Genomic DNA, 20,088 nt, shown 5'->3' with positions numbered 1-20,088 from the left:
AAGGTAGGAGACGAGGTACTGGCAGAAGTAAAGCTGTGAGTTCCGGGCGTGAGTCGTGGTTCGGTAGCTCAGTTGGTAGAGCACTTGCCCGCGAGAGGCAAAGGTCACGAGTTCGAGTCTCGGTCGGGCACACAGTTTTAATCTGCCGGGAAGTTTCATATCAGCGCACACTCCGCTGCAGAGTGAAAATCTCATTCTGGAAACATCCCCCAGGCTGTGGCTAAGCCATGTCTCCGCAATATCCTTTCTTTCAGGAGTGCTAGTTCTGCAAGGTTTGCAGGAGAGCTTCTGTAAAGTTTGGAAGGTAGGAGACGAGGTACTGGCAGAAGTAAAGCTGTGAGTTCCGGGCGTGAGTCATGCTTCGGTAGCTCAGTTGGTAGAGCACTTGCCCGCGAGAGGCAAAGGTCACGAGTTCGAGTCTCGGTTGGGCACACAGTTTTAATCTGCCGGGAAGTTTCATATCAGCGCACACTCCGCTGCAGAGTGAAAATCTCATTCTGGAAACATCCCCCAGGCTGTGGCTAAGCCATGTCTCCGCAATATCCTTTCTTTCAGGAGTGCTAGTTCTGCAAGGTTTGCAGGAGAGCTTCTGTAAAGTTTGGAAGGTAGGAGACGAGGTACTGGCAGAAGTAAAGCTGTGAGTTCCGGGCGTGAGTCGTGCTTCGGTAGCTCAGTTGGTAGAGCACTTGCCCGCGAGAGGCAAAGGTCACGAGTTCGAGTCTCGGTCGGGCACACAGTTTTAATCTGCCGGGAAGTTTCATATCAGCGCACACTCCGCTGCAGAGTGAAAATCTCATTCTGGAAACATCCCCCAGGCTGTGGCTAAGCCATGTCTCCGCAATATCCTTTCTTTCAGGAGTGCTAGTTCTGCAAGGTTTGCAGGAGAGCTTCTGTAAAGTTTGGAAGGTAGGAGACGAGGTACTGGCAGAAGTAAAGCTGTGAGTTCCGGGCGTGAGTCGTGCTTCGGTAGCTCAGTTGGTAGAGCACTTGCCCGCGAGAGGCAAAGGTCACGAGTTCGAGTCTCGGTCGGGCACACAGTTTTAATCTGCCGGGAAGTTTCATATCAGCGCACACTCCGCTGCAGAGTGAAAATCTCATTCTGGAAACATCCCCCAGGCTGTGGCTAAGCCATGTCTCCGCAATATCCTTTCTTTCAGGAGTGCTAGTTCTGCAAGGTTTGCAGGAGAGCTTCTGTAAAGTTTGGAAGGTAGGAGACGAGGTACTGGCAGAAGTAAAGCTGTGAGTTCCGGGCGTGAGTCGTGCTTCGGTAGCTCAGTTGGTAGAGCACTTGCCCGCGAGAGGCAAAGGTCACGAGTTCGAGTCTCGGTCGGGCACACAGTTTTAATCTGCCGGGAAGTTTCATATCAGCGCACACTCCGCTGCAGAGTGAAAATCTCATTCTGGATTAGATGATATGTTTGGAAGCAAGAGACATTGTAAAATACTCATTTCAGTGTAGAAGTGTTTTTTTGGGCAGGGGGGGGGGGGGGGGGGCGGCAGCTGTGTTCTCAGGTCTCACCATAACTGCAACCTCAGAAATCTCAACAAGCTACATATTCAGAAGAAACAGCCAAACATTTGTGACAACAAAGATATAAGTTTCACAGCTGTCTTGTTAGGATGGTAATGGTGATGATTAAAAATACTGATATTACAAGCTATAGGCTAACTAAACAAAAAAAGGCAGTGAAGATAAAAATTAATGTAAACAATGTCTTTTTGTTTATTTCTCATTGTATTATCAAAATGTAGGCAGTCAATAAATGGCATAAGTACAGAATATGTTGTAACGATAACTTTCGGAGTAGATACCTTAAGTCAATAGAAGTTTAGTCAAAATATGTTAAAAAATAAATTTTTCTCAAATAGCCTTCTAGAAAAAAGGGGTCAAAACAGTATGTGTTTAGTCATAACCTTTTATTGCTTGTTCATTGTTCAAGGCATACTCTGACTTTTGGCTGATTTGAGACATTGCTTTTCTGTGTCGTAATTGTTTTGATTTTTTGTATGTATGTAAGGTTAATAATTACTATCTCATTTGGCACACTTAAAGTAATGATCACAATAAAACCATGATCTGCGTATCTTCAACATTTAATCATTCTGTTAAGACCAGACTTAAACAGATGCGAACTTATGTTCAGCAGAAAATACAGTTCGCAGCGAAAAGTTAACTGATATCTTCTTGTAGCTGTGCTAGATACACTGCACATGGAGGAGTGGTGTATGTGATTGCCTGCTTTCTTGGTGTGTTTCAGTGATAAAACCTTGTGTGATCATCCAAGTAGTGGCATTGTCTTGTTGCAACATTTCAGTGAGTTTCATACTGATCACTTTGCCTGAATATGATAGGTACGGAACTCGTGGAAATGCTGCGACAAGATGATGCCCCCACTCGACTTATCAGCCAGGAAGATTTCATAATTAGAAAATGCCGAGAAAGTGTGCAATCACATTACAATCTCTCCTTTGTTACTGTCATTGTCAGAACTTGAAAGATTGTTGTATAAGTCTATATAATCTGTTACCACACCAGCACTGTTTTTAATGTTGTTCTTTCAAGACGTGGTGCTTTGATCATCAACTAATTAGTTTCAACTTGAATTGCATTTTGTTAAACTGATGGTTGGAACAGTAATATGTATTCATCAGAGACATTTATTTGACCTTTATTGCATTGCTGTTAAAATTATTTTATTTTATTTATAAATATTTTAGCATTCAGCTACTAATATTAGGGACACAATCCACAGTAACAAGTTTCAGAATCAAGTTCCTACTTCCTGGGTGTCTAAATTAATCCTACATAAAATGCACTTCAGAAACACTCAAGGTAAAAATATAAAAACAAATAGAAATTTTTGGACATGAAGTCCTTGTCTTACTTTAAAAATGGCGACACCAGATTCTCTGCACCGTTTATCAAAGGAAGGAAACTCGACCTGCTTGAGGAACCTGACATAGCAATTCACCTACTTAAGTTTGATAATGATAATGTACTTAATATACACAATGGCAAGAATGATAATGCCTTCTGCCACAGATAACCATTCATATGGTGTCCCACCATGCCCATAACACATCTTTGCAATGTTACGGAATGGCTGATGGCCCAGTGCAGTCTGTCAGACCTGAACACGTTAACGAACTAGCGGTGCATGGAGAGGCAGCTGATGTGACCAGTGTTTATTATCTTGTGGAAACAACACTTTGGAGGTTAAGTGGAGCAGGGAATTTGGTTTTACCATTTTTAAACTAAGACGAGAACTTCATGTCTGAATAAATTTGGTTTTATATTTTGATCTTGAGTGCTTTTGAAATGAATTTTATGTAGGATTAATTTAGACAGCAAGATGATGCAAGCTTGACTCACAAAATGCATTGTTGTTGATTGTGTTCCTAATTGTTAGTGATTGCATGCTAAAATATTTATAACAGTTACTGTAACAACTGCTACCTCGGGTTCTTAAATGGACAGTGTTAGAAATATGTTGTTTTGCAACCTCAGTGCAATGCTTAGCAGTGTATGCTTCTGACTGTTTGGAAGCAGTGAGTCTTGAAATATGTCTCATGAGAAAAATTGGTTTTTCAACATTGATGCTAGATATTTTTAGATTAAAACTACTTTAATTTTTTTTAAGAGAACTGAAAGGACATTTTAACGTAAAACACATTATATCCAATGTCATGCAAATGTGTTCCAGGCAGCAATAAGTGATGATAAATAAATGTAAAAGTGTATGGTACAAAAATAAATTTTATTACTCTGTACACTTTCAAGATGGAAATTGAACAATAAGGTCATTAGGCAATAAAAATTTTGTTGTGGCAGCTCCAACTGTGGTGCTGTGCAGTGAGTTGGGTATATTCATCTCTTTGTAGTCCACCTAATTAGACTTAGCAGGAAAGAAGTGTGAGTTTATTTTTAATCTTTCAGTAGACCAATAGCCGCCATTCTCCACCTTCTGCTCTGGCAGAGGAGCAAGATTGGGAGAGGGGGGGGGGGGGGGGTTTGTATAATCCCTCTGGCATGCGTTACTTCAACCAAGGCTGCTACTACCATTGCTCACTCTGTCTCTGATAAACAGATTATTAATTTGCCTTATGTGGAAGTTTCACCTGATAGTTGAAACATGAAAGAAATTGTTGTAACCATTGGCCTCTATCATTTCTCCAATATGTTTAGAAGTATATATCTGGGTATCACCCAGCTGATTGAAAAGCATCAATTCATGATCAGTTTTTTTATGTATAATATGATGGCTGCTTTTAGAAGTGAAAGCTAATGGAGAACAGTTTTGAGTAAACAGCACTATCAAGGAGAGTTTCCAGCTGCTTGCCAGGTATGTTTTGAACATTAGCCCTTCCATTTTCTGTATCCACCAGCTGCTGCAGCAGCAGCAGCAGCAGAAGCCATGTGGATATCAGTTTATACCCATCATTTCCTCTCCACCACTCCTCTTAAGCCAAATATACATTGATCTTCTGCCTAGAAGCCTCAGTTCGCGCGTTTCACTTAAGCCTTTCTGATTCTATTCGCTCCTGTAAAGGTATATCCTTTACCATATCCTTGATCTCTTCATTTCTTATTCTTCCCATCCTTGTTGCTGCCTCTCTTGTGGGTGCAGTTTCATTTCACATGCCTTTATCTTGCTTAAACCCCATTTCTTCATTGTCCAGGTTTCAGAAATGTGGATCAAGACAGGCACATAGTAAATTAGGTATGTAATTTCCATGATCTTATATGGGACGTCCACACCAAGCTCCTGACACTTCTCAGAAATACTACTGTTTGCACCCCTCTCTCATCGACTTCCTAATTGTTTCTTCAGTTTGTTGTACTTTCAAGATATATGAAGTCGTCAACTTGTTTTAATGGTAGAATTAATTAAAATTGTTACAATATACATACAATGGAAAATCCAGGTTGGAATGTAACAATATTATGAAAAGGAAAGTTGCTACTCACCATATAGCGGAGATGCGGAGTCACAGACAGGCACAACAAAAAGACTTTCACAAATTCGTCAACAATAGACACACATACGCTCGCACGCGCGCGCACACACACACACACACACACACACACACACACACACACACACACAAACGCAACTCACCAGTTGCCTGAGACTACAGTAGTCTGTGTGGGGGGGGGGGGGGGGGGGCGACGAAGGCCAATGTCTTTTTGTTATGCTTATGTGCGGCTCAGCATCTCTGCTATATGGTGAGTGGCAATTTTCCTTCTCATGATATTGTTGCAGTCCACAGAGTAATACTGCAAAAGAATCCTTTGGCTGTAATGAGTTTCCCTACACTACAGTACATGCATTCAGTGTTTTGTTTGCTCTTTTTGTAGGAAGTCAATCTTGAACCATTTCGTATCCTTGGTTTAGTGATTGATTTTTTGGAAACATAAAGCATCTGCAAAAGCAAAATAAGTAACGTTTTATAGTAGGCATATACATAGTAATTTTTTTAAATTACATCGTCTAATACACCATGCACTACATTCAGTTATGGTGGCCTTGTCACCAAGTAAATATTTTTATTTTAATACCCCTACTTTAAATCAGCCTGAGCTCTGAACACAATGCACTGGACGATAATGCTGAAAGATTGTCCTCAACTTCGTGGAAGAACCTGAGGCCACATGTACCTGGATGAAATGAAAGAAAATATAAAAGTTCTTAGTAATTTTACTGTTGAAATACTTCTGCAAGAAATTAATATTTATCACTCCAGCAACAAGCCACAGCAGTGACAGAATTAGTCGGGGGAGAGGTATTTTAAGTCAGTTAAGTTTGTGATGTGCAGTTCTTCTTTCACAATTCTAGATAGTCAGAAAGTTCATTTGTTTGTGATGTCTACATAACTCCAGTTTTGGTGAGTTGGTGTCAGGTAGCTCCTTGCCTACTCTAATATTGTTCCCCATTTAATGTTTAGGAAGAACGTTTTTAATGTAAAATTTCAGTAATTTGAGGACGGAGATAAAAAAAGTCACTAGTTCAAATATTTCTTCTGAATGATATATTATCAGCAGAAATGCAAAAGCAATTTTGAACCATCACTACAGTGTTAAGTCAACTAACAAAATGTTCTTCGACAAGTCTTTGAATCTACATGGGTCCTTTCACAATACTGGGGCAATCCCTTCCTTTAGGTGCAACAGTGAGCGGTAACCATCTTCACTCTTGAGACTAGTATTCGGGCAGTGTAGATAATAAGAGCTGATCCAGCCTGTAATCCTTGATGGAGTCTCAAAAACAGCAGTGTAAGTGTCACCTCTTATGGCAGCACCAGGTGCAGCTGGGGTCGCGTGCTCTGTCATCGAGCCGCATTGTGGAGCCCGTACTGGCTGTCCCTCCCTCTTACGTAGTTGCTTCTGAGCCTCGCAGTGTTATGCTTGTGACTCACAAAGGACACACTCTCACATCTCTTCCATCATTTCTGCCACCACCAGGGAACACTCTCGTTTGTCATCTTTCCCCCTACTTGTTTACAATGATATTTTAGATTCTTGTATGGTTCAGATTATCTTGAAAATTTAAAATTTACTTTCTTTGTTTAAAATTAAATATTACACTCTTACTTAATCGTAACTATAGCAGTATAAGAGTTTATTGAACAACATTAAAAGTTCCTGTTAGAATTTGCCTCTCTGGTTTTCCGCCAATGGCAGGCTTCTTACCTGATCTTAGTGATTCTCACCTCTCTGTGTCTTTGTTTGCTGTGTAAAAGACTCAGAGGTGATCATCATCATATCCTTCCACAGTATTGCGGCATATTTAATAACTTTGATGTAAAAAAGTTATACACACTTATCAGAACTGTTGCGTCGCTACCTGGTCTTCAACCTGACACACATTTAATCTTGATATACTTTCTTGGTAACAGATTGGTCTTCTTGACACTACATCTGTATTTGTGCTCATCACTGTATGACATGAAGTAAATATATCATGGTAGAGTAAGCACTTTTTCTCCCATGTATTCAGCCTTGTATGTGGGGAAAAAATATGTCAATTCAATGTTATGAAAAGGATGGATTGGTACTCACTGTAAAGATGAGACATTGAGTTGGTGACAGGCATGACAAAAAGACTGTTATGTATAAGCTGTCGGCGAAAGACTTCTACAGAAAAGAAAAAGGCACACACATTCACACAAGCAAGCACACACGACACACACACAACCGCTATCTCCGGCTACTGTGGCCAGAATGCAACAGGAATGTGTGAAACTGATGTAACAATCAGGAGCAGGTCGGGAAAGGGTCAGGGATAGCAGGGAACAGAGGAGAAGTGGAATCTGTTTGGTGGAACACAGGAAATAGAGGTGCCAGGACAGGGCTACCAGGCGAAGTGCCCAGTGGATTGGGGGGGGGGGGGGGGGGGGATGAAAGGGGAGCGGAGAGGAGTTGAGACGTGTGTATTGTAACTTGTTGCACGTAGGTGACAGTGAGAAGTACCTGTGTAATGTAGTGTTGTGGTTGAGTTGTTACTGAGAGTCAAATTAAGGGGATGGTGAAATCTGCTGCTGGCACGTAACCTAGTTCCCTTGAACAGCGTTGAGGCAGTCAGTGTACTTACAGCAATTGAATCACCATCATCGGTGCCACATTCCGTCACTCCATAACACACTACAGAGAGGTTTGGAAGTAGCCCAGGACTTCAAAGAAATGTCTACTGATCAGGAATTTTACACTACCACCTCTCTTCCACTTCTTAGAGGCCATTGACCCAACAATTAAGATACAAGACTCGTATTCAGAAGGACAATAATAAGGTCATTAGGCAATAAAAACTTTGTTGTGGCAGCTCCAACTGTGGTGCTGTGCAGTGAGTTGGGTATATTCATCTCTTTGTAGTCCACCTAATTAGACTTAGCAGGAAAGAAGTGTGAGTTTATTTTTAATCTTTCAGTAGACCAATAGCCGCCATTCTCCACCTTCTGCTCTGGCAGAGGAGCAAGATTGGGAGAGGGGGGGGGGGGTTTGTATAATCCCTCTGGCATGCGTTACTTCAACCAAGGCTGCTACTACCATTGCTCACTCTGTCTCTGATAAACAGATTATTAATTTGCCTTATGTGGAAGTTTCACCTGATAGTTGAAACATGAAAGAAATTGTTGTAACCATTGGCCTCTATCATTTCTCCAATATGTTTAGAAGTATATATCTGGGTATCACCCAGCTGATTGAAAAGCATCAATTCATGATCAGTTTTTTTATGTATAATATGATGGCTGCTTTTAGAAGTGAAAGCTAATGGAGAACAGTTTTGAGTAAACAGCACTATCAAGGAGAGTTTCCAGCTGCTTGCCAGGTATGTTTTGAACATTAGCCCTTCCATTTTCTGTATCCACCAGCTGCTGCAGCAGCAGCAGCAGCAGAAGCCATGTGGATATCAGTTTATACCCATCATTTCCTCTCCACCACTCCTCTTAAGCCAAATATACATTGATCTTCTGCCTAGAAGCCTCAGTTCGCGCGTTTCACTTAAGCCTTTCTGATTCTATTCGCTCCTGTAAAGGTATATCCTTTACCATATCCTTGATCTCTTCATTTCTTATTCTTCCCATCCTTGTTGCTGCCTCTCTTGTGGGTGCAGTTTCATTTCACATGCCTTTATCTTGCTTAAACCCCATTTCTTCATTGTCCAGGTTTCAGAAATGTGGGTCAAGACAGGCACATAGTAAATTAGGTATGTAATTTCCATGATCTTATATGGGACGTCCACACCAAGCTCCTGACACTTCTCAGAAATACTACTGTTTGCACTCCTCTCTCATCGACTTCCTAATTGTTTCTTCAGTTTGTTGTACTTTCAAGATATATGAAGTCGTCAACTTGTTTTAATGGTAGAATTAATTAAAATTGTTACAATATACATACAATGGAAAATCCAGGTTGGAATGTAACAATATTATGAAAAGGAAAGTTGCTACTCACCATATAGCGGAGATGCGGGGTCACAGATAGGCACAACAAAAAGACTTTCACAAATTCGTCAACAATAGACACACATACGCTCGCACGCGCGCGCGCCCACACACACACACACACACACACACACACACACACACACACACACACACACACACAAACGCAACTCACCAGTTGCCTGAGACTACAGTAGTCTGTGTGGGGGGGGCGGGGGGGGGGGCGACGAAGGCCAATGTCTTTTTGTTATGCCTATGTGCGGCTCAGCATCTCTGCTATATGGTGAGTGGCAATTTTCCTTCTCATGATATTGTTGCAGTTCACAGAGTAATACTGCAAAAGAATCCTTTGGCTGTAATGAGTTTCCCTACACTACAGTACATGCATTCAGTGTTTTGTTTGCTCTTTTTGTAGGAAGTCAATCTTGAACCATTTCGTATCCTTGGTTTAGTGATTGATTTTTTGGAAACATAAAGCATCTGCAAAAGCAAAATAAGTAACGTTTTATAGTAGGCATATACATAGTAATTTTTTTAAATTACATCGTCTAATACACCATGCACTACATTCAGTTATGGTGGCCTTGTCACCAAGTAAATATTTTTATTTTAATACCCCTACTTTAAATCAGCCTGAGCTCTGAACACAATGCACTGGACGATAATGCTGAAAGATTGTCCTCAACTTCGTGGAAGAACCTGAGACCACATGTACCTGGATGAAATGAAAGAAAATATAAAAGTTCTTAGTAATTTTACTGTTGAAATACTACTGCAAGAAATTAATATTTATCACTCCAGCAACAAGCCACAGCAGTGACAGAATTAGTCGGGGGAGAGGTATTTAAGTCAGTTAAGTTTGTGATGTGCAGTTCTTCTTTCACAATTCTAGATAGTCAGAAAGTTCATTTGTTTGTGATGTCTACATAACTCCAGTTTTGGTGAGTTGGTGTCAGGTAGCTCCTTGCCTACTCTAATATTGTTCCCCATTTAATGTTTAGGAAGAACGTTTTTAATGTAAAATTTCAGTAATTTGAGGACGGAGATAAAAAAAGTCACTAGTTCAAATATTTCTTCTGAATGATATATTATCAGCAGAAATGCAAAAGCAATTTTGAACCATCACTACAGTGTTAAGTCAACTAACAAAATGTTCTTCGACAAGTCTTTGAATCTACATGGGTCCTTTCACAATACTGGGGCAATCCCTTCCTTTAGGTGCAACAGTGAGTGGTAGCCATCTTCACTCTTGAGACTAGTATTCGGGCAGTGTAGATAATAAGAGCTGATCCAGCCTGTAATCCTTGATGGAGTCTCAAAAACAGCAGTGTAAGTGTCACCTCTTATGGCAGCACCAGGTGCAGCTGGGGTCGCGTGCTCTGTCATCGAGCCGCATTGTGGAGCCCGTACTGGCTGTCCCTCCCTCTTACGTAGTTGCTTCTGAGCCTCGCAGTGTTATGCTTGTGACTCACAAAGGACACACTCTCACATCTCTTCCATCATTTCTGCCACCACCAGGGAACACTCTCGTTTGTCATCTTTCCCCCTACTTGTTTACAATGATATTTTAGATTCTTGTATGGTTCAGATTATCTTGAAAATTTAAAATTTACTTTCTTTGTTTAAAATTAAATATTACACTCTTACTTAATCGTAACTATAGCAGTATAAGAGTTTATTGAACAACATTAAAAGTTCCTGTTAGAATTTGCCTCTCTGGTTTTCCGCCAATGGCAGGCTTCTTACCTGATCTTAGTGATTCTCACCTCTCTGTGTCTTTGTTTGCTGTGTAAAAGACTCAGAGGTGATCATCATCATATCCTTCCACAGTATTGCGGCATATTTAATAACTTTGATGTAAAAAAGTTATACACACTTATCAGAACTATTGCGTCGCTACCTGGTCTTCATCCTGACACACATTTAATCTTGATATACTTTCTTGGTAACAGATTGGTCTTCTTGACACTACATCTGTATTTGTGCTCATCACTGTATGACATGAAGCCAATATATCATGGTAGAGTAAGCACTTTTTCTCCCATGTATTCAGCCTTGTATGTGGGGAAAAAATATGTCAATTCAATGTTATGAAAAGGATGGATTGGTACTCACTGTAAAGATGAGACATTGAGTTGGTGACAGGCATGACAAAAAGACTGTTATGTATAAGCTGTCGGTGAAAGACTTCTACAGAAAAGAAAAAGGCACACACATTCACACAAGCAAGCACACACGACACACACACAACCGCTATCTCCGGCTACTGTGGCCAGAATGCAACAGGAATGTGTGAAACTGATGTAACAATCAGGAGCAGGTCGGGAAAGGGTCAGGGATAGCAGGGAACAGAGGAGAAGTGGAATCTGTTTGGTGGAGCACAGGAAATAGAGGTGCCAGGACAGGGCTACCAGGCGAAGTGCCCAGTGGATTGGGGGGGGGATGAAAGGGGAACAGAGAGGAGTTGAGACGTGTGTATTGTAACTTGTTGCACGTAGGTGACAGTGAGAAGTACCTGTGTAATGTAGTGTTGTGGTTGAGTTGTTACTGAGAGTCAGATTAAGGGGATGGTGAAATCTGCTGCTGGCACGTAACCTAGTTCCCTTGAACAGCGTTGAGGCAGTCAGTGTACTTACAGCAATTGAATCACCATCATCGGTGCCACATTCCGTCACTCCATAACACACTACAGAGAGGGTTGGAAGTAGCCCAGGACTTCAAAGAAATGTCTACTGATCAGGAATTTTACACTACCACCTCTCTTCCACTTCTTAGAAGCCATTGACCCAACAATTAAGATACAAGACTCGTATTCAGGAGGACAATAATTCAGATCCCAGGCAGCCGTGCCAAATTTATATTTTCACCGATTTCCCATAATTACCTAAGGCAAATTCTAGGAAGAACCCTTGATATACACACGTCAAATTCCTTGCCCAATCTGTGATTCTGGTTTTTGTCTAATGTCATGGTCTTTGTTTTCTTCCACATTCTGGCCAAATATGGGCAATGAAATATTTTTTCACCACCATGATTGTAGCTGAACACCGCAAAGAAAGTATATATTAGTGTTATTTCCTATGCAGGCTGACTCGTATGGTACTGTTGGGAGGGAAGAAAACTATGGGGACAAAAGAGGAACAACTGAGTAAACATCAAGAGCTTAGGTGGCAAGCTAGTAACTACGACTACTTGTGATTTTGTCACATTGCCACCAATCTTCAGAACTCATTTCTAGATTCCTACCACCTCACAAGTTATGTAGACTTGTATCGTGGAAAATTACCAAGTGTCATACAGATAATATAGCACTGTGTCATGCTTACAGTACTATTGAAAATGAGCATAAGAAATAAATATTTGCATCCCTTAACATTATTTTTAGTGTCTCTTTTCATCCATATAATTTGTCATATAAAATAAAAGAATGGTTTTGATGCTTCCTACCAGATCTAACCCATTCCCTCCAGTGTTTTAAACAAATTGGTTGTTTACAGGTGCAGTGTGACCTTCAGTTGGTAAACACTAATTCAGTCACACAGCCACACAGTGAACAGTTAGTAGCCCAGCAACAGGCAATTGCCTTACATATCTCTCAGCAATTACAACAGCATCATCAGCAGCAACAGTTGCAGCAAACTCAGCAACAACAACAACAACAACAACAACAACAACACCAGCAGCAGCCGCAGCAACAGCCACATCCAGCTCCACCACAACACCAGCAGCACCAACAAAACCAGCACATCCAACATCATCCTCTACAGCCACAAGTGCATCAGTCACAGCAGCAACACCAGACTCCATCACCACAGCTTCAGAATCAACAACAGCAGCAGCAATTGCACTTACACCATCAGGCTTCACAGCAGAGGCAAGCACACCAACCACCTCCACCTTCCCAGCCACCTCCAGCAGCGTCTCTGCCCCAAGGCCACCAACAGCAGACTTCCCAGATGCACCAGCAACAGCAGTCACATCAGCAGGCCCCACAGCAATCACACCAGCCTCACCACCAGCAGCAACAGCAGACACAAACACTTCAGCAGCATGTTCCACAACATCAGCAACAGCAACCAATACATGCGGAACAAATGTGTCACTCACACCAAACACACCCACAACAACCGCAGGGCCAGCAGCAGCAGCAGCAGCAGACACAACAGTCACCTCATCAAGCTCAACAGCAGCAACAAGCACAGCAGCTGCAACAGCAATTACCACAACAACCATTACATCAGCAGTCACAACAAGGACATCAGCCGCAGCAGCAGCAGTCATCATCCCAGCCAAAGCAACAGCAGGTAAACAAGAATACTTTTCTTTGGTGATCCAATGAGCCAAAAAAGTTTAAATTGTCTAAAAGGAGGATTGGCAGGACAAACTAGATATGGTAGTTTCATAAACAGAGCTGTTTGATATTTCTTTTATTCTAGTCTTTTTTTTTTTTTTCAGTGTGCCCTAGATTGCAAAATAAAATAGTGCTTGAAAAGTAAGTACCCTTAATTTTGAGTAACTGTGTGCACCATCATGCTTCTTACCCATGTAATTAAAGAGTGATTAAGAGTCATTCCACGCCAAGTGCTCTAGAAGTTCCCACACAACCCTAGTCTATTTTGATGAAATTTTTTTGCGAGTATTACTACATGTTCCCAGTGAACATTGGCAAAGTTTCGCAATCTTTCTTCAATACTTGCAGAGATATAGTCACTTGTTTTTATTTTATTGTATTTTTCTGTAACACAGCTTTCGATATTGTACCTCTGAGTTTTTGGCAACTTTCCCTCCTGCTTGCCAAAAAGTTCACAAATTGGGGAAAAGCTGACAATTTTTGTAAAAACATCAAATACAGATAGTTTCAGCCCACTTTTATAAAAACGTATTTTCTGCGAAAACTTCTAAACCATTTTCATTAGAAAAACCTTATTCTAAACCACCTAAAATGAGATTTGGTTTTGCAAATGCCAGTATGTAAGGCTAAAAAACAAAGTACAATGTCATTGTGCAATCCCATAGAAAAGAGCTTTTTTGCAAATTGATTAAAAAGATCTTCTTCGAACGGTGTTACCCTAATATCACAACAACTATTGGCAATAGTGTAAAGAAAACCAAAAGAAAACCAATTCATTATCAAGCTGTAATACCAGACTATTATGTCACACCTAATCCTCAAAATAGAGTGAGGAAGATTGCATTGTGAGGAATGCGCACAAGACCCAAAACAGTGGTTTTTAATTTTTGGTGCTAGAAGTGAAAGTTTAACTGAGAAACTAACTACAGAGATGGACATAGTTTAGCTTTATTTATGTGAAACAGTTTTCCTTTAGGTACATCTGACAACTTGAAATTTCCATCCCCGTTATCATGTGATAAAAGTTGGGTGGAGCAACGAGCATGCCATGTTGCACCAGGCGAGGTGATAGAGACATGTATCGATGTTTTATAACTCTCGTTCCAGTGTGAACCAGTTATATCACTTCCAATGTGTTTCTGTGAGCTCCGCCAATGCGGGTTGTATCACTTGTCGCATTTCATATTGTATCACATATCATATTGCCTTAGTTTGAACCGTGTCTTAAAGCCTTTCAATTTGATCTAAAGGAAAATAAGCTTATCCAAATGTCTGTTGCTGAAAATTATTCATTTGTTGTTGAGGATGCAGTGCAACGTTCCCACGGGGAAAATAGTTGATCATCATTCCGTCCATTTCTCGTCTATTTTCCTCACAACTAGATGGTGGAATCTATGAGGTTTTTCCATTGTCTGTGACATGGAACAATTATTGTTCATGGTTTTTGTCAAGGAGCTGATGAAATACATAACAACATAGTATGCTCAGATTTCCCAAATCCATAACTTTAGTGATGGCTACATCACCTAGTGCAAAACTTTCAATAACATTCTCAGTTTGTGCGTTCATGAAAGATGACAGAATGTAGTGTTTTGCACAAGCCATAGAAAGTCACTGATGGGATTGGAGGTACAGCAAAGTGATTAACAGCCAGAACAAGCTCTCAAGGGCCAATTAACAATTGGACCCTTACACCCATATATTTGTTTCACTTCTGCACTGAAAGAATTAATGCGATTAAATTTTCTTTCGCTGGCAAAGAAGAAATTGAAGAAAATAAAGTGTCACTAGAAGAGAGGTTCAAACATGGGCATACTTTAGCAGGCACTGTAAAATATAATGTTCTTTTTTCCTTCTTCAAGTGATGAAACAACAATTAGGTTAGCAGAATTTCAAATGATGCATCGTCTTGTCTGGCCAAAATTAGTGACAGTGAAAAGTACACAACATTGGACCTCCAATCACAATAATATGCTGCATACATTATAAGAAAGTGTAGTGAATTGGAAACTTATGTAAGGCTTCCACAGAGCAGGATGCTGCTTTAATAAGTATTATGCATCCATATGGCCCAGCAAATCCATTTTATTGGCCATCACTGAGTGAAAAGTGCTGTGTTCCAGAACAGCATATTATGGCAGTTATTGGAGCTCCATAATTGCCAGTGTCTGCTGGCAGTAGAGTTTTCCTTGTGACATCCAACAGCTAATTACTGAAACCTCTAAAAACAATTGGATAGCTCAGAGTAAACAAAAGCTGAAGGTCCTAAAAAAAAGTTCTTCTAGCTTTGGTCTTGTATACCAAAAGAAACTTATCATCTGGCTTGAGACACTGTGGAAACAAACCCTTGTCAGGATTGGAATCCTGTGGTAAAGAAACCCACAACAGCTTCCATTGCACAGCTTCAGGCATGACCCTCATGGTGGTGGGGACACTAATTTTCCATTACTGATTAAGCCACCATGGACCTTAACAACACATTTATATACTTTCAAACTGTTACATATAAGCTTTCGGCCAGAGCATTCTTCAAAAAAAGAGAAAAGCACATACATTCACACAAGCAACCACACCTCACTTGCACTTGGCTGCTACTTCCAGCCAGACTGGTTGGATCTAGCAATCGTGTGTGTGAGATGTGCTGGAGAGTGTGTGTGTGTGTGTGTGTGTGTGTGTGTGTGTGTGTGTGTGGTTTTGTTTTTTTTTCCATTTTTCTGAAGAAGGCTTTGGCTGAAAGCTTATATGTAAGTCTTTTCATTGTTACCTGTCCGTAACTCCATGTGTCATCTTTACAATGATTAGCAATCTATCCTTTCCATAATATTGTTCATTTATACTATTTTTCATCAGTTTGCTATGCAAACAGAAAATATGCTCTACTTTAGACTGGAATTAAAGTAGCACATCTCAAAACAAAAAGCCATTCAAAATTCTCATTAATATGAATATGTTAAAAAAAAATAATAAAAAAAATCTGTCAGATTGCTCTTGAAAGCAGCTTATAGAATGTGTGTTGCAGCTGTTCTGCAACAATTTTACTACTATGACCTTCAGTGCCTTCGAGTTTATAACTAGTTTGATTATGCAGTTATTACAGCAGAAAAACTGGTTGAAATATGTCAAGAGTCATGACAAAATACATTCATTGTTTTTGTACTTTTTCAACTTCTTCTGACTCAAACTCACTTCCTGTTCATCAGGATGTTTTATATTACCGTCTCCAGAGAGTATGAAACTGCTATAGAACATTTAAAAAAGCCAGTTTTAATTTCAGTACCAGCAGAATATGGTTGTATTTTTCACTGCGCCTTTACATAGTTGTCATGTTTTAGACCCTTATATGCTCACACTGCAAAACGAAATCTAGTTTAAAAGGTGGTTTAGAAGAGTTTGAGCTTTACCCCTAATTTGTAAACTATTGTAAACCAATCGGAGAATCAAATTTTATATTCAAAGACCTGGTGTTGCTCAATTATCACAAGAAATGTGTCAGGGTTATTCTGCACTCACTTCCATAGATATAAAAAGCTAAATTTCGTATTAGTTTTTCAAGTGGTCAGCCCCACCCCTCCAGGATGACTGAGATTCGTATTATCTGCATGAAAATTGCTCATTAAATCTGTTTTACTGTTCCATGTAAGAAAAGGCAACAAGTTGTACAATATTGCTTAGTTTTTTTCCAAGAAAATATTGCTGGAAATGTTGGGTCTCAATGTTGCAGATAACTCGGGTGTGGTGGAAGAGGGTAGGAGAGGGGGGCAGGCACTGTTGGAAGCTGCAGTACAGGATCAGACAAATGACTATATCTCTAATAGTGGAAAGTCCAGGATGGAACAACAACAACATGGAAAGGATGGATTGCAACTCACCACATAGAGAAGGTGTTGAGTTGTAGACAGCACAAAGATAAAGACTGCTAAAATATTAAAGCTTTTGTATAAAGCCCTTCTTCGGCAGTCGAAAATACATGCACGGCATCCCCTCCCCCTCCCCCCTCCACCTACACACACACACACACACACACACACACACACACACACACGGCCACTGTCTCAGGGCACAGGATATGTCGTAAAGAGTGTTCCCATATGCAGATGTTGGTAGTAGGAATCCTGACTGCACAGGCTGCGAAGCAGTCATTAAAGTGAAGCGCATCATGTTAAGTGTTGCGTTTAGCAACTGGGTGGTCCAGTTGTCTCTTGGCCGTAGTTTGGCAGTGACAATTCCTGCGGCCAGACAGCTTGTTAGGTGTCAGGCCCATGTAGAAATCTGCACCGTGGTTGCAACTTAGTTCGCTAATTTCACAGGTGGCCCTGCCTATGATAGGGAGGGGGATGCCTGTGACAGGACTGAGTAGGTGGTAGTTGGAGGATGTATGGGACAGGTCTTTTTTATGGATCTGTTGCAGGGATATGGGCTCTTGCAGCGAGGCATTTGGAGCAGAATCGGAGTAGCTGTAGACAAGGATATTGCTTACATTCAGTGGGTGGCAGAATACCCATCTGGGATAGGTGGGGTGGATAGTGGGAAGGACATTTCTCATTTCAGGACCAAAAGATAGCTACTTTGTCAGACACAGTCACAGCCCAGCTCCAGCGCTCTGAGACAGTGGCCATCTGTATGCGCGTTGTACTTGTGTGAATGTGTGCGCGTTTTCTACTGCAGAAGAAGGACTTTGTCCGAAAGCCTTAATACTAGGGTTGGAACTTAAACAGTGGCAACTATTTATTCACAACCGATACGAAAGAGTTATATGTTTGCACCTGTTACTGTCCTTCAAAATAGTCACCAGCGTTGTGTAGAATCCGTTGCCAGCAATGTGGAAGGCATAATATACCATTAGCAGAGCCTGTTCTGTTGATGGTGCGAATGGAGCGGTCCACTGCCTGTCTAATCTGGAACAGTTCTGAAGCGAATCTTTCATCTTCGGAATCAAATCAAAGTAACGAGGACTTAAGTCCGGGAAGGATGGTAGATGGTACAGTACTTTCCAGTCCCACTGACCAAACAGGGCAGCCACAGCTTGCGCTGTATGTGCCCACGCAGTGTCATGCAAAATGATGGGTGGGTTGTGCAGAAAGTGTCACCACTTCTTTAGCAAAGCTGGTCGCAGGTGATACTCCAGAAACGAACTGTAATACTGTGCATTGACAGTCTGCCGTGGAGGAATGTAATGCGTTAGGATAACACTATCACAGTCGTATACGAGAATCGCCATACTGGGGCTTTGACGCACTTTCGACTTTCGCGACGACCCATAATGATGCCATTCGATGGATTGGCATTTCAGTTTCGGCTTGTACGAAGTGGCCCATCTCTCATCCAGTGTTACGATACGGTGTAAGAAAGCCTCTCCTTCACACTCATAGCACTCCAAGTGCATCTGAGCAGCATCGTAATGCATTCATTCCTGCCTTTCTGTCAAGTCATGCGGAACCCCCCATGATGCAATATTTCGCATGCTCAGGCGTTCCTTCAGTATGCGAATCACAGTCATATGCGCTAATCCAGTTTCGTGGGCGAGCTCACGAATCATATAGTGTCAATCACTGTCCACTAATGTGGCAACAGCATGCACTTCTTCTTCAGAGATGCTATGGCATCCTGCCCAATGCATGTCTGCCACAGTTCGCTGACCTTCGTTGAAAGCTTTTACCCAACGTGCCACTGTTCTGTCCGGCATTGCTGATTCCCCATATGCCTCTTGAAGACCTTGATGACGCTGTCGTGCTGTACGACCTCTGACACATTCAATCTTGATCCAACTTCGTTGCTCCTGTTTCGAAAATGTAGTGACACCATTACATTAGACTGCTCGCTCACAAGTGACTGTGTTTCCACCGATTGTGTGCACACCGGTGATGTGGGACGGGCGAGTCCATTTGCTCGGAGGTAAGTTAGGTATGTCAGCATTGAGTGCTATTAGCAACAATAGTAGATTCCATTGCATAGTGTCTCCACAGCAGTGTTGCCACTATTTAAGTTCCAACCTATGTATTTTCGCAGTCTTTTTCATTATGCTGTCTGCAACTCAACGCATCCTCTATGTGGTGAGTAGGAATCTGTCATGTCCAATTGTTGTTCGGTACATCTCTGCAAGTATTAAACTGATGAAATCAGAACTTTACCAATGTTCGCTGGAAATGTGCAAATGTTCACACAAAACTCAACAAAACCTGTGATGTTCATGCAGCAACTTTTCTGAAATTAGACCATGTGGCATGGGATGGCCCTTAAGACATTAATATCATGATGTGGTTTTAGCCATGATGTTTTCACAGAAGGTACCCACATCAGTAAACAGATATTGCTCATGGCAGTGTGCAGCCATAAGCTACTTGTTTATAGGACAGTACTGTCATCGACATTGAGTACACGCGCGCACGCACACACACACACACACACACACACACACACACACACACACACTTACACATTTGTGTTGTAAGAACTGCTATCATGGTCAGTCTTTCATAGCATAAAAATGTTGACAATCACTGCTTGCTCTAGTCTGGGAGTCAGTGTAGAACAGGTGATCTGGCAGCTCCTCTTTGAAACTTTCCATCACTACTTCATTATGGATGAATGTTGACCATTGAGAAGGACAGTGCTGAATTACAGCCTTTTTCTACACTTAAAGTAGGGCCACACTTTTCATTGGGAAGGTGTGCGTAAATGTTTTTGATTTGCTTGAAGAATGAAAATAAATACGTTGTCTGGATTGCGCTCTTATTTGTGTCTCCTCTCCCACCACAATTCCATGAAAGATATCTCCTTATCTGTAATAGTGCTAC

The 20,088-nt window shown here is 41.2% G+C and overlaps 1 protein-coding gene across 7 annotated transcripts in view; it reads left to right on the top strand.

The window, feature by feature from the left end:
• The window catches only part of LOC124775117 (zinc finger protein 28-like), a 209,346-nt gene that overhangs the window by 82,201 nt on the left and 107,057 nt on the right, over positions 1 to 20,088 (top strand). For all 7 annotated transcript variants that reach the window (XM_047249954.1, XM_047249955.1, XM_047249957.1 and 4 more), the window contains one exon: positions 12,441 to 13,247. In XM_047249954.1, coding sequence (XP_047105910.1) covers positions 12,441 to 13,247 — 807 coding nt within the window. The remainder of the gene's footprint in view (positions 1 to 12,440; positions 13,248 to 20,088) is intronic.

The sequence above is a fragment of the Schistocerca piceifrons genome, chromosome 2 (genome assembly GCF_021461385.2).
Source record: "Schistocerca piceifrons isolate TAMUIC-IGC-003096 chromosome 2, iqSchPice1.1, whole genome shotgun sequence".
Taxonomy (NCBI): domain Eukaryota; kingdom Metazoa; phylum Arthropoda; class Insecta; order Orthoptera; family Acrididae; genus Schistocerca; species Schistocerca piceifrons.
This window is presented reverse-complemented; position numbering and strand designations above follow the sequence as displayed.